Below are 14,912 nucleotides of genomic sequence, written 5' to 3' on the forward strand. Positions count from 1 at the left end.
ACATTCTTCATTTCAGGGAGTTATATTTAGTGAGTGAAGGGATTAATCTAGGACATTTAAATAATAACTGATTAAAGTTTTGAAAATAAATTCACAAAAATGAACAGGGATGGATGTATCATATGGTAGATTATGCACGGAACATAATATCAAATGATAAAGATTAAAATTAAAACTATGACTTTTCAAAGGGTCTCAAACCTTGGCTAGAGAACCATACATATTCATACTTATGGAAACAGAGAAATTTATTTACTGTGGTTTGGGTATTCAGGATTTCTTCATAGGCAGTCATTGCCTAGCATGGACTTGGTGTTGTAAGAGATAAACAAAGAAACTAGTAAAGCAAAGAAATTGCTCTTTTGATCTAGAATTTCTTTTATGCCCTAGATGTCAAAATGTGGTATGTCTTTTGAAAAAAAAATTGTAAATTAATTAGGAAATAACTTCATCTTAGAGACTGTTTATCCCAGTTGAAGACTTTTTTTTGGTGTTACTCATGAGTAAAGACAGAACAACTACAGCTTACACTTTTACAGAATAATTTCAAAGTAATTAAATTTTTTTTCATTTCCTAAATTTGAAAAAGCTTTGAAACCTATTCAAAATTAGGCTTAGAGTTAAATAAGTAAAATCATTTTACTGAGGACTTCCCTCAAGTTTCATCTCAGTTTGAAAATAGTCACTGGTTGAGAGATTTGGCCAGTGTTGAAAGGTAATATATTTTAGATAACAACTATTATGTAACATTTATATGCCCTCCCTTTGTACACAGTTTATGACTTTGGATATGTAAGAGTTAGACCTGCTTTGTCCTGTAGGCCTCCTCTCTTCTTCTCCCACCTCCCTCAACTCCCTATCCTACTCTCAAACTTTACAAACTAGCTTTCTAGTGAACAATTTCCTGGATCTTTGGGGCCATGCCTTATTCTCTTTTTTTTATACTTTGGTCACAACTAAGTTATTTGCTCATTGCTTTCTTTGTTCTTTACTTTTAGCTACTAAGGGAAAAAAGTTTATTGTCCTTGTCCTTAAGGAAGTCATACTGTTATTAGCAAATTGTTTTAGAATTATTTACCACTTTATCTCTCTATTTTGAGGATAGGGGCTGTATGTTACTCATATTGATGCCTAAAGTAGTGCCTGACACAAAGTAGATGCTAATTACATTTTGTTGGATTTTGTTGAATATTGATTTTGTACATATCATCTCTAAATTCAGAAGGTGTGAAAGTTAACTTTGCTTGCGCTGTCTAATGAATGGTGTCTAAAGAGCTCAGACTAATAATGTTTTTCATTTTAAAGACTAAAATAAAATATTAAAACCCCATAAATAAGTTTTTTTTGATTGTTTGTTTTAATGGTTCACAAATGACCACAAACATGTAAGAAGACATTCTGTCTCACTCACAGCCAGGAATGGCTAACTAAAATCTACCTAAAAATCTACTAAAATCTAACTATATTAATAGTATCCAGAGATTTATGTGAGTTTGCCAAAATGGGTATTCTCACACGCTGTTAGTATGATTCTAAATAATTACAATTATTATAACTTAAAATTTGATACAGCAATCATTTTGGAGTAGTAATCTTAAAATTTTAAAAAGCATTCAAACCATTTGACTCACAAAACACACAATTTGTATACCAGTGTAGTGTTGCATGCATGTAGTCCCAGCTACTCTGAAGGAAGGGTGAGGTGGTAGGATGCTGTGGGCCCAGGATTCAAGTCCAGCCTGGGCAACATAACAAGATCTTGTCTCTAAAAAAAAAAAAATTAAATTAAAAAAGTGTAAAAAATTTAAATTAAAAAAAGTTTAAAAAGAATCACACAATTTTATAGGTAGAAATAAAAGTACTATTATGAAAAGATACTTCTTTAAGGATAACTACAGCATCGTTGCTACTAATAGCTAAAGAAATAAAAAAAGAGAAAAAGCCTAAAAGTTAATTCATAGAATGGCTAAATAACTATGATATATCCAAATTATGCAATTACAAAAACATTATGATATAGATCATTGGTGTTAACACGATAAGAGAAAAAATCAAGATATAGAACATATACTTTTATAAATGTAAATAAAACATTATAATGGAACACATAATAATTCTAATATAATATTTTTAAGCTAATAAGAATAAAACAGATTTTAAAACTAAGCCAGCTAAAAGCAAGAGTAACAACTTATAGCAGTGTCAAAGATGAATTTCCTACACACGGTTCGTTCAAAGGGAGTGAACCCTTTGAGCTTCTGGACTGCTCAGAAGATTGCTCCTTTGAGATCAGAGATCTCACACCTGAGCACAGAGATTTATATGTTATCTCCAATTCGGTAACCGCTACTAGGAAAATGCAGTTTGAGCCTTGGTGATAGTTCACTTCTGTCTCCTTTCTCTTTCTTTTAGTTATCAGTTTTATAGCAAATAATCTCTTACATATTTGATCTATTCTGAATTGTTTTAATTAATATTCATGCTACCATATTTTTCTAACTTATTTATTAAAATATCAGCCACAATTCTAAACTACAAAAGAAAAATAAACAAACCTCAAGCAGATGAGACATCTGAAAAATTTTTGTTAGCTTAATTTTGTCCCTTGGGAGTAAACCAGGCTAGATGTTGAAACTATATATATGCAAACTGAAGTGAACTATTATGTTTTGATTAACATAATTTATAACAACTAGCTTCTTTTTATTAAAATATCTATTTGAGATAAAATTTATTTTTGATATCCATTTCCAGGTAATTGCCTTGATTCTGCATTATCTATGGAACATAAACTGAGTTTTTTACAGTTGGTAGATACTTACGTACAAGATTTTGCTGTGAATATCAGGGCAAGGTAGCAGAAAACATTGAAATACATTAATGAAAATAATTTTTAAATTGATATAATGCAATTAGATTACTTTAGCTAATAGCATAGCTTCATTTTATTTTATTTATTTTATTTTATTTCATTATTTATTTTTTAAGACACAGTCTTGCTTGTTGCCCAGGCTGGAGTGCAGTGGCACGATATCTGCTCACTTCAGCCTGCGCCTCCTGGGCTCAAGCAATTCTCGCGCCTCAGCCTCCTGAAAGCTGGGACCACAGGTGTGCCCACCATGCAGGGCTAATTTTTGTATTTTTAGTGGAGACAGGGTTTTGTCATGTTGCCCAGGCTGGCCTCAAACTCCTGGTCTCAAGTGATCCAACCGCCTTGGCCTCCCAAAGTGCCGGCATTACAGGTGTGAGCCACCACACTCGTCCTAATTGCATAGTTTTAGACATCCATATTGGATTAGCTCTTCTGTAGTGTCCTGATGACCTGTGACCAGTGGTAAGAGTGTGGAATTGGGTAGTTTCTATGACAAGGAATCTTTTCTGGTGGCTAATAGCCACAGTATCAAGAGTTTTTAAAACCACTCTCCTCTGGTCTCAATGGAGTCAAAGAAAGCTCTCCTGACTGCTTCTGAAAAAGGATGTCAAATGAAACTGTTTCAAATTGCTGAATAGCCTGGCTAATCCTGCCTGTCTCCAATCACAGGCTCTGAATCCATATTTTTCTCACCGTGGTAAGCTTTCCAACTATTTTTCAGATAACAAAACTTATATTTGGAATAATTTTGTGCTTCTGTGGTAGTAAAACCATGACTGAAATGTATCTCTGTGGAAACTCTTAATTCACTTAAAATCTATTATTCCTCCTAATGATTCAAGGCTTCAAATATTTCAATGGTAAAGAAAGAACATTTTCTATTCAGAGGGAATATTCATTTACTTCTTCAGTGCTTTGTGTGTCTAAAGAAGAAAAATATGAGATTACATGAGACACATACTTTTTCAGTGTTACTGATCATATTCCCTTATCTAAATTCTTTAATAACTAACTTTATTATATAAATCTTAAAACAACGCACATTTTTCAGCACCACCATACACATGTTCATTTTTTGGTTTTAGATATTAATCTATACCCAATTCAGACTGTGGAAACTGAACTAACATGACTGAAATAAAATAGTGTTATATTTTGTTCTTTAGACTCTTTTTTCCCCTCCTGAGATTTTGATATGTGCTTGGAGAGTTTTGAGTCAATATTTATTTGATTTGTTTTCTTTTCTGGAGTGATATTTTAAATACTTTAAAGATTTTGATTGAGTGAGAGGTGTGAGCTATATTTTCTTCTTTCCTGTATGATATACATACATTGTTTTCAATCTCATTTCTATTAAGTAATATAGGAGATCCCACAACATTGTTATTTTACATGTCACTATTTAGATATTTGTTATTTATTTATTTGTGTTGGCCTGAAGTAAATGTCACTTTTGTACAATATTTGAAAGATAGATTTATTTTATAAATTAATAGTTTAAGATTTTGCCAGCATTTGAAATTAACAAATATTTGGACAACGAAAACATCAGTATGAAAGGGAATACTGTAATTACTTTAGTACATAGTATTCCTGAATATCCATTAAAATTGATCCAAGCAAACTCCAATTATGAACCTCATATTAACATTTGATCTAATTACTGAATATAATTAAAAGCAAAATAAGCTAATTTACTAAAGTATTCTGAAATTGACTGTTTTCAGTATTTCAGGATAACCATCATCTTTATTCTATTAATCCAGATGAATAAATTTCCATATATTAATGTTGTTTACTTTTAATGTTAGTGTGCTCAAAAAGTATATGTTAACTTTTAAAATTCAATTATACAGATAATATTCTTTTTATCTCAGGAATAGATCATCATTAAAAACTATTAATGCCACTGAAACATCATTGGAGTTATCGGATTTGGATTATAATGTTGAATACAGTGCCTATGTAACAGCTAGCACCAGATTTGGTGATGGGAACACAAGAAGCAATATCATTAGCTTTCAGACACCAGAGGGAGGTGAGTTAAGGATGTATGCCAATTAAAAGAATGTTCTTTTTCTTTTTAAAAAAATATTCTGCTCAGAAAAAAATTCAAATATCAAAATGTATGACGAAGCCTAATATTCATTATCAATTGGATGAAAAATTGCATTTTGATTACTTTTTAGCTGTGTGATGTTAGGAAAATTAATCTCTGTGTGCCTCAATTTCCCATTGGTAATGTGGAAACAGTATCATTCTACTTCACAGGGTTCTTATGGAGATTACATAGTTTTTATGTTTAAAAGCACTTATCACAGAACTTACTTGACAAATAGAATTTTATGTGTTTATTAAATGAAGCAACATAAAATGCATGAATCATTTGTCTATGACTTTTATTATTCAATATACAAATTTTAAGTTATATTAGAATTTCAAATTATGTACTCTGTATTGGAAACCTGTTGTAACAGTTTTCTCATATCCAGAGCAGTGGACAGGTTTTTGAAAGGGGATAGTATTTTATGAGTAAGACATCCATCTGTCTTCAGCTTGAATATGCCTATAATAAAGTATTAGAGGGGTAACCCAATGCGTTTTTTTTGGATTTCATTTCTGACATCTAAATGGATGTTATTTCTAATTCAAGCTTTTTTGAAAAACAATTTTTACCACTTTAATTTATAAACTGTAGGTAAAATTCAGGCCATTTCAGATATTACTTGTAGCCACAAATACAGTAATTTGTTCAATTATTTGTTTTATAGCACCAAGCGATCCTCCCAAAGATGTTTATTATGTAAACCTCAGTTCTTCATCAATAATTCTTTTCTGGACACCTCCTTCAAAACCTAATGGGATTATACAATATTACTCTGTTTATTACAGAAATACTTCAGGTACTTTTATACAGGTAAGAACTGAATTTTCCCCTAGTTCTTTATTAACATCCTTAAGTTTTATTAATAATACAGGCTTGTCCCAGTGAAAGAAATTGTTTACCTTACACTGATAATTATGCACAGATGTATTTTATTAAACTCCCATTGATATAAAAAATGTGGTATAGAAAATGTCAGATACATGTAATCTCTCTTTATACACACACACACAGACACACACACTTCTATATAAGCTTCACATGTATCACCAACAGTGAATCTGCCACCTACTTAAAATTCTGTTTATAAAGATGGCTCTCAATTACACTTCCTCCAACAAGTGTTCTCTAAAGTGCTGATGGTATCATTTATCCTCAAAGTTATTTATTAGCTAAGTTTTTTCATTTGTTGGTATACGATATAAATAGTTTTAGTGTTTGAATGTATTTGTGTGTTTTTCTTTAATTAAAAAAATGTTTTTGATTGTTAGCAGGAAGGGTTATTATTATAACAATAGTATAATAGTTATTGTTTAATATCAGATGTAATGAAGACCACTCAGAATGTGGTTATTTGTCATAGATAAGGTTCTAGGCTTGCACAGTTTGTAGATGAGCACTCTCTAGGATGTGAATGATGATGGCTATGAAAATAGCTAAAATGCCTTTACTTTGAAGAAATATTTCCAGTTTTCAGCAGGATTATGTTATTTCTCCAAATTAGGTGTTTCACAGAACTTTAATATATAAAAAGGATAATTGGAGCGATTATGATTGAATCAAAGATGCAGAGAGCTGGAATATAATTTGAAAAACACGAATTTAAAAGAAATGCTGCAATGTACAGAATACATCGCTTAGTGGTAGAAATTATTGACTGCATGTTTGTGACTTAGGTGATTCTTAATTCTTTCTATCCTTTTAAGTAAAAGAAGAAGAAAGAGAAGTCTTACAAATCCTGAGTTGCCTAATCCCATTTGTGACTGACAGCCCAAGTTTAGTCACTAGTTAGTTCTCCTGAGAAACAGCCTCTGGAATTAAGTGCAGCTTTAGTGCAACTATAGTGCAATGTAGGCTAATGAAGAGGGCAAGAGCAGAACTTTGCGAGCTATCTCAGGACTAACCTAGCAGGGAGAAAGACAAAGTCCAAAAGGTGGTTTAGTGTTTACATTCTGTTCTATAAGAGTAGGGTTGTATAAGTCTGTCTATCTAAAACTTGATGCAAAGAGAAAACTACCTTATAAAAGACATGTAGATATAGTTACAGATATAATAAAAGACATGTAGATAGAGTTATAAATGTAATTGTAAATCAAGATTTTTAAACAAATGCCTTAAGAGCAGAAGGAGAAAGGAAGGTCCAGTTTTCTACTCTGTATGTCACACAGTTTTTGCTTTTTGTTTTGTTCTCTGTAGGGAAGAGAAATGGGACCTAGAGAGGCAATTTATTTTTTACCAAAATGTTGTTTACAATTGTAACAATATGTCATTATACCAATAGAAGGTATTCAAATTGGAGATTTTCCTTCTTTTATACATCTAAAAAACGTTGCACAATTGTTCCCGTAGTTCTAAATTTTAGCAACCATTTTGTCTCTGTACAATTTACTTACGGCTTCTTTGTGATTTATATTTTGGTTCTCTTTGTCCATATCTAAATAATATAGTGTAAGTATCAAACTATGGTTCCAACATGATCTTCTAAACCTACTTCTTCAAACTTGGCTGTGTAATATGATCTAATTTGCAATTCATCTGCCTTAGAACATGTTATCTTTTATTAAATAATCTTAAGAATGCTTTTAAGTGTGACAGCTGCAAGAGGGCACAGGCTAATGATGTTAAAACATTTCAGAACTATAGTCTCATATTGCTTGAAGTTTATCTATGCTTTAACTTATTCCTAAAGTTAATGTTAAAAATAGCATCAGTATCTTCACTACCTAATTTTCTATTTTGAATTAGTAGAAGAAATCCTCAAAATGAAAATTATATAGCAGAATAGGTGTATACCTTTTTATTTGTTCCCTATCATCTTTCGCCTTCTTACAGAACTTTGTAGAATACGTCATGCATGGCATATCATGTTCTGCCTCCTATTGCCAATAACTGTTGCTTCTCTTAGTTCCCTTATGCCATGACAAGCATCTTGTAGAAAAAGAATTGTGTAATATTTATCTTTTCATCTCCTAAAGTCTTCTGAAACTACATCATACATAGGTTTAATGCTCAATACATATTTTAATTGAAAGATTATAAAAATATTATAATAGACCAACATCATTTTTAGTACATAGTCATAATTTTGGAGTCCTTGAGTATGCAGCAAAGCCATCTTTCCTTCTTCTTATCTTGGAGAATTTAACCTCTTTGCTACTATTTGGCAATCCATATCGTTCTTCCTTCAGTTATTGCACATTGTATTTTGTACAGCATGTTAACTTTTCTACTTTACAATTTTTACCCATTTATGTTTCCTTAGTGTGCCTGACTTAATGTCTTCTATTTTAAAATGGGCTGGGCGCAATGGCTCACGCCTGTAATCCCAGCACTTTAGGAGACCGAGGTGGGCGGATCACAAGGTCAGGAGATCGAGACCATCCTGGCTAACACGGTGCAACCCTATCTCTACTAAAAATACAAAAAATTAGCCGGGCGTCACCGGTGGCGGGCGGCTGTAGACTCAGCTACTCAGGAGGCTGAGACAGGAGAATGGCGTGAACCTGGGAGGCGGAGCTTGCAGTGAGCCGAGATCGCGCCACTGCACTCCAACCTGGGCGACAGAGCGAGACTCCGTATCAAAAAAAAAAAAAAAAAAAAAGTATTAACATAGCTTTTTGATGTAAATTTTAATTTTTGTTATAGAATTTATTCTGATTACCTATGACCTTGATGACTAATACATAACAAATTATCTGAATCACCCAGAAGTCATTCCTGCTGAGTGTGTGACTTAATGTGCATAGGCATGTAACAAATTTGTAACATTAGATCAATTATCCAGATGATTATTTTACTCATCTGTTTATTTTTGCACAAAAATGTCTTTTGGCACAAATTATCTAATTAAGGCTTTTTTTGTTGTTTATATAAATATAGTCAGAAGGTATTTAGTGAAACCTTTTCAAATTTGACCAACCAGCTAATATAACACATTTTTTTTTTTTTTTTTTGGAGTGGGGGGACGGAGTCTTGCTCTGTCACCCAGGCTGGAGTGCAGTGGGGCGATCTCGGCTCACTACAAGCTCTGCCTTCAGGGTTCCCGCCATTCTCCTGCCTCAGCCTCCTGAGTAGCTGGGACTACAGGCGCCTGCCACCTCGCCCGGCTAGTTTTTTGTATTTTTAGTACAGACGGGGTTTCACCGTGTTAGCCAGGATGGTCTTGATCTCCTGACCTCGTGATCCGCCTACCTCAGCCTCCCAAAGTGCTGGGATTACAGGCGTGAGCCTCCACGCCCAGCCTATGTTAATACTTTTAAGTGGTGCTTTATATAAGCCAGTTGTTCCATGTGTAAAGTAGATGTATTGGAAGGTATTAAAGTTCATGGATCGTATTTTGTGTGAGATTGCTATATTACTTTAACTTGTCTATTTCTATGTAAATCACCACAAAATTGAAGTAAATCTTTTATTGCACTATATTTTCCCCTGAATACTGGCAAAAGAACCATAAATTTTTGCTAAATTTAATTTGTTGATAAATTTCAGAGCCATTCTTACTATACGTTTAGTAAAATTGCTTATCCTATGTTATTAATTTAAATGAAACTAATTACTTTTTTTTTTATTGTGTGCTAGACATGGTATTAATGGCTTTTGTGCTTCATGTCATCTAATCCTTAAAAGTTGTCTGTGAAGTGGAGATGATTATTTCCATTTTACAGTTGAAGGGAGAAAAGCTTTGAGATTAGATGATTTATCCAGGGATACCCTGCCACAATTTGAATGCAGTTCTGTAGGACTTAAATGGCTTCATGTGGATTGGAATGATTCAGAGTACTCTGTGCAGATGGAAATTATAAAATTATTCATACTGATTACCTATATGTTTAAGTCTCCTTTTATTTTAGAATTAATTTTATTTGGCTATGTGTTTTACTTTTAAAATTTGATAGGAAAAAATGATTGCATAAATACCCTAATAATGTTTTTCAAGCCTTGGGGAAAAATGTAACTGGGAGTCAGGCTAGAGAATTTAAAACTTTCTCTTACTCTACACGTCAGAGAGTACATCAATCTGCCATCCCTTTACTACAGCTGTGAGAAGCAAAGTCTGAAAAGAAATGTGAAAGTCTGAAAATCCACTAAATGTGAATAATAATAGCTATTCGAGTTCATAGAAAGAGGGCAAACACATTCGAAATTCCTTCATCACAAATGGAAAGAAACAAAATTAAAAGTTTTATAATACTCCCAAACTTGTTTAATATTAGCCGATGCTTTGAAAATTACTTAAATGTTTTTATAAGGAAAGTGACCCTGATCAGCACAGTTGTAGCATTTCCATTTGGCCACTTGACCTTCTTCATTGTTGGCTTGGAGTTTTTACTCTTTGCTATTTGTGAATTGGTTTTGCAATAAAAACTACCATCTATTTCTCTGTTAGTACAAACATATTTCCAGTTTAATTGTTGCGATAAAAAATGTTCTATGTTGATTTTCCTAAAACAATTAATATATTAAAATAATGAGGCAATCAATTCATGGATAACAATTATTTTGAAATGTTCATGCATACTAAAAAAATACATTCTGAACAATGAAAGCAATGTGTTTATTTTTCAGAATTTTACACTCCATGAAGTAACCAATGACTTTGACAATATGACTGTATCCACAATTATAGATAAACTGGCAATATTCAGCTACTATACATTTTGGTTAACAGCAAGTACTTCAGTTGGAAATGGGAATAAAAGCAGTGACATAGTTGAAGTATACACAGATCAAGACAGTATGTAAACAAAAAACACTTATTAATCTTTAATATGATTAATTTAAAACTTATTATTTTAGGAACTTTTCCTTTGGTTTGAATTTGTAATAAAATCTTTTATTTAGACACATTCATTACAGGAGTTTGAAAATGCAATTAATATTCTTATAAAACTATTGCAGTAATAGCCTCTTCTGTTCAAGAAAACTGCCAACTTTCATTCATGAAAATTCTGTTCTTTTTATTGCTTCAAAAGATGTCATGGCCATCCAATTATGGGCACAAAAAGTACTGCATACATGGATGAATTTTCCAGTCGTTAATTTACTTATTCATTTTCTTCAAGGACTTAAAAAGTCTCTAGCAACTTGTTTTCTTTTCAGACTTTGAATCTACATGGGACTCTGCAGCACTTCTGTTCTCACTGTGTTTGTGACTAATATATCCAGAATATTTTTTAACTCCAGAAGTTTCTCGTATGCATCTTCTGAAGAATCCTATTTATCCTGAGTATTCAAAAAACTATAATGATTGAAGCTCTTGATTTTTTTATGTTTCAATTTTCAGAATACAGTGATAAGCAGATCATTACCTATTTTTCTTGTAGTTGTTTCTGTCATCCATTTGCTTATTTATTTTCAAAGATTAATCCCTTATTGAGAAATGGTAGTGACCTAAACTTCTGGAGTAAAACTCCATGTTTACTCTCTGAAAGCTGTAAATTGACAGATTCCTTAAGCATGAGAAATGAATGCTTCATTTGTTTTTGGAAAAATCTTTTGAATTGTTGACAAGTTGTTCAACATAAAAATAAATGATAAATGTGGGAAAATATGTATTTGGGGGTATAGCAAAAATGTTATATTGTAATATATGATCTATACCATTTCAGGCATTCTTTTTTTTTTTTTTTTTTTTTTTTTTTTTTTTTTTTGGGGGCAGGTCACAAGCTCCTATGCATGAGGCTGGAGTGCAGTGGGCGATCTGGCTCACTGCAAGCTCCATACTCGGGTTCACATACATTCTCCTGCCTCAGCCTCCCGAGTAGCTGGGACTGAGCGCCGCCCTGCGCCCGGCTAATTTTTTGTATTTTAGTAGAGGCAGGGTTTTCACTGTGTTAGCCAGGATGGTCACCGATCCTCCTGACCTCGTGATCCGCTCGTCTCGGCCTCCCAAAGTGCTGGGATTACAGGCTTGAGCCACCGGGCCCGGCCAGCATTTCAGGCATTCTTTAAATGTAGATCTCCCCCAGGATTTTTGCCAACCTATAACATTTTATCACTTATAATTTCTACACCATGGATAATAAGCACTTACTATGCACTACTCCAGGTGGATGTCAAATGTACATTAATAGAGTTTAATGTCACAATACAACTTATATCTGAGAATTGGAACTTGTGTGTAAGTAGAGTAACTTTTTAATATACAAATTTGAGTTGGTAGTCTGGTGACTGGAGACATTTTGAGACTGGATATTGGGAAAGCTTTTAGTATTGATTCTTCTGACTACCCACATGACCTTGGAGAAGTCACTTAATGGCTCTGAGCTTTAGTTTCCTCATACGTACAACAGGGTAATATTTAGAAGAAATAAGCTAAACGATGGTTTAGATAATATAAATTATCAAAATATTTAAATAAAGCAGTATACATGCATATATTATGCACACACACGCACACGCACACACACACACAATTTCCACATAGTAGGAAAGAAGAGCCAAGAAAATATTATAGAAACAATTCCCATACATATTAAAGATGACAGAGTTTATTTTGAATGATTTTTAAAATAATTTTATTGAAGATATTTTATAATAGGTGAATGTTTACCACATCTGCATTTAAATAATTTAAGAGCTGATGATGTAATAGTTGCCATTTCAACAATTATACTCAGTTTGTGAATTTAGATTCTGTTTAGGGTAACTGATGATTTTTGTATTTTGCCCATTACCTATCATAGTACCTGAAGGGCTTGTTGGAAACCTGACTTACGAATCCATTTCGTCAACTGCAATAAATGTAAGCTGGGTCCCACCAGCTCAACCAAACGGTCTAGTCTTCTACTATGTTTCACTGATCTTACAGCAGACTCCTCGCCACGTGAGACCAACTGTAGTTACATATGAGAGAAGCATATATTTTGATAATCTGGAAAAATACACTGATTATATATTAAAAATTACTCCATCAACAGAAAAGGGATTCTCTGATACCTATACTGCCCAGCTATACATCAAAACTGAAGAAGATGGTAGGCTAGCCCCTTTTATTGCCTATTAAGCAGATTGTTGTTGTTCTTTTCAGTTACATTGCTTTCTCATAGGTAACAGTCTTCAATTATATTGCTTCTGTTTGATCTCAAGTAATTAGCCTTTCAATAAACATAATGTGTCTTAAAATAATCTGCTAAGAAAATCAAATCCCATTATGATTGAATCCTCTTTGTTAATGCTGATTCACTTTTGTTTCATTTGATATTCTCTTTTTCTTTTATAGTCCCAGAAACTTCACCAATAATCAACACTTTTAAAAACCTTTCCTCCACCTCAGTTCTCTTATCATGGGATCCCCCAGTAAAGCCAAATGGTGCAATAATAAGTTATGATTTAAGTTTACAAGGACCAAGTGAAAATTATTCTTTCATTACTTCTGATAATTACATAATATTGGAAGAGCTTTCACCATTTACATTATATAGCTTTTTTGCTGCTGCAAGAACTATAAAAGGACTTGGTCCTTCCAGTATTCTTTTCTTTTACACAGATGAGTCAGGTAAGCCGGAATCCCCATTTCTTCAAACAATTTCACTGTTGCAGCACCTGCTCTCTCTTTTTAAGGAACAGCATGGAATATGGAAGGATATCTGATTGTCTATTTGTAACAGCCTTACCATTATATTTACTTTGTTGAATTTTTTTTTTCAATTTGAGCTTCAGAATTTCCTGTTCTGTTTAAAGCTACTTTGGAACTACTGTGTCCAAATACAGATTATAATTAATTATGATATTTGTTTCTGAAATTAAAATATGATACTTTTATAAATCTTTTCAAGCTAGTATCTTCAGGAAAGTAAGTCACAGTGCTATTTTTATGTTAAAAGTTTTATGAATGTAAGTTTCATCATGTGTTTTCCTACAGTGCCTTTAGCACCTCCACAAAATTTGACTTTAATCAACTGTACTTCAGACTTTGTTTGGCTGAAATGGAGCCCAAGTCCTCTTCCAGGTGGTATTGTTAAAGTATATAGTTTTAAAATTCATGACCATGAAACTGACACTACATATTATAAGGTACGTTGATTATAACAGTATATGTTTATTTTTAAAAATCAGAAATTGAATTAAAATCTTTTGACATAGGAGGAAAATGGACTACTAAATTAAACAATGGCTATTTTTTTAAACTTATTTCCTACAATTTAAGGATGCTTATGGAAAACACAAGAAGCATTTGCCAGATATATAAGCTGAATACTTCATAGAGCAATGTGCTTAGATTTGTAACTTCTAGATATCTACAATTTAAGAAGCAGTTGTATCATTTTGTTAATGCTGGAAAGTGTATAGTAATTTTTTTCTGGCTTACAAATATAAAATGTATTTCTATCTGTTGTTAACAGCAGTACCAAGGGAATCTTTTTAGCCTTTTGGAAAGGTATTCATATTTATTCTGGACTTCTGGTCATCTTTCCCGATAGCATATGATCCTACACTAATTGGTCTTTTAAGATATATCCTTATTTTTTTATTTTCAAGAGTAATTCATTTGCAACACTAACCACATTTTCCCTCTTCCATTGTTGCCATTCAGAATTAGTGAAAAGTATCCACAGAACTGATATAAGAAAGAGTCTCAAATATATGTCTGTGATTTCTAGCATTTAATTGCCAAAATGTAATTAACAAGCATTTATTTAAGAAAATTTTTATATTTTTTTCCTCAAAGGCAGATAAAGTCCTGGAATGTTCTTATTTAGTTTACAGCAAGAAGAGTGCAAAAAATCTACGTAAACATTTTACTCAATATTATGAGTTTTACAATTTATGACTATGGCAAATCATTGTTATAGCATATGTAGCTTACAAATTGAATAGTAAAAATGAAAAGCAGGCATTAACTTTATGTCATCAGGAACAATGACTTTCTTTCTGGAAACCAAGATATTACTTTACAACTTGATAGTCTGAGTATAATTTGAATCATATTACCCC

General features: G+C 32.6%; 1 protein-coding gene across 2 annotated transcripts in view; it reads left to right on the top strand.

Moving 5' to 3' along the window:
* PTPRQ (protein tyrosine phosphatase receptor type Q) overlaps positions 1 to 14,912 on the top strand; it is a 219,140-nt gene that overhangs the window by 64,728 nt on the left and 139,500 nt on the right. For both annotated transcript variants that reach the window (XM_031650636.1, XM_031650637.1), the window contains exons 18-23: positions 4,750 to 4,910; positions 5,644 to 5,789; positions 10,542 to 10,710; positions 12,662 to 12,952; positions 13,198 to 13,473; positions 13,840 to 13,991. In XM_031650636.1, coding sequence (XP_031506496.1) covers positions 4,750 to 4,910; positions 5,644 to 5,789; positions 10,542 to 10,710; positions 12,662 to 12,952; positions 13,198 to 13,473; positions 13,840 to 13,991 — 1,195 coding nt within the window. The remainder of the gene's footprint in view (positions 1 to 4,749; positions 4,911 to 5,643; positions 5,790 to 10,541; positions 10,711 to 12,661; positions 12,953 to 13,197; positions 13,474 to 13,839; positions 13,992 to 14,912) is intronic.

The sequence above is a fragment of the Papio anubis genome, chromosome 9 (assembly GCF_008728515.1).
Source record: "Papio anubis isolate 15944 chromosome 9, Panubis1.0, whole genome shotgun sequence".
NCBI classification, from domain to species: Eukaryota; Metazoa; Chordata; class Mammalia; order Primates; family Cercopithecidae; genus Papio; species Papio anubis.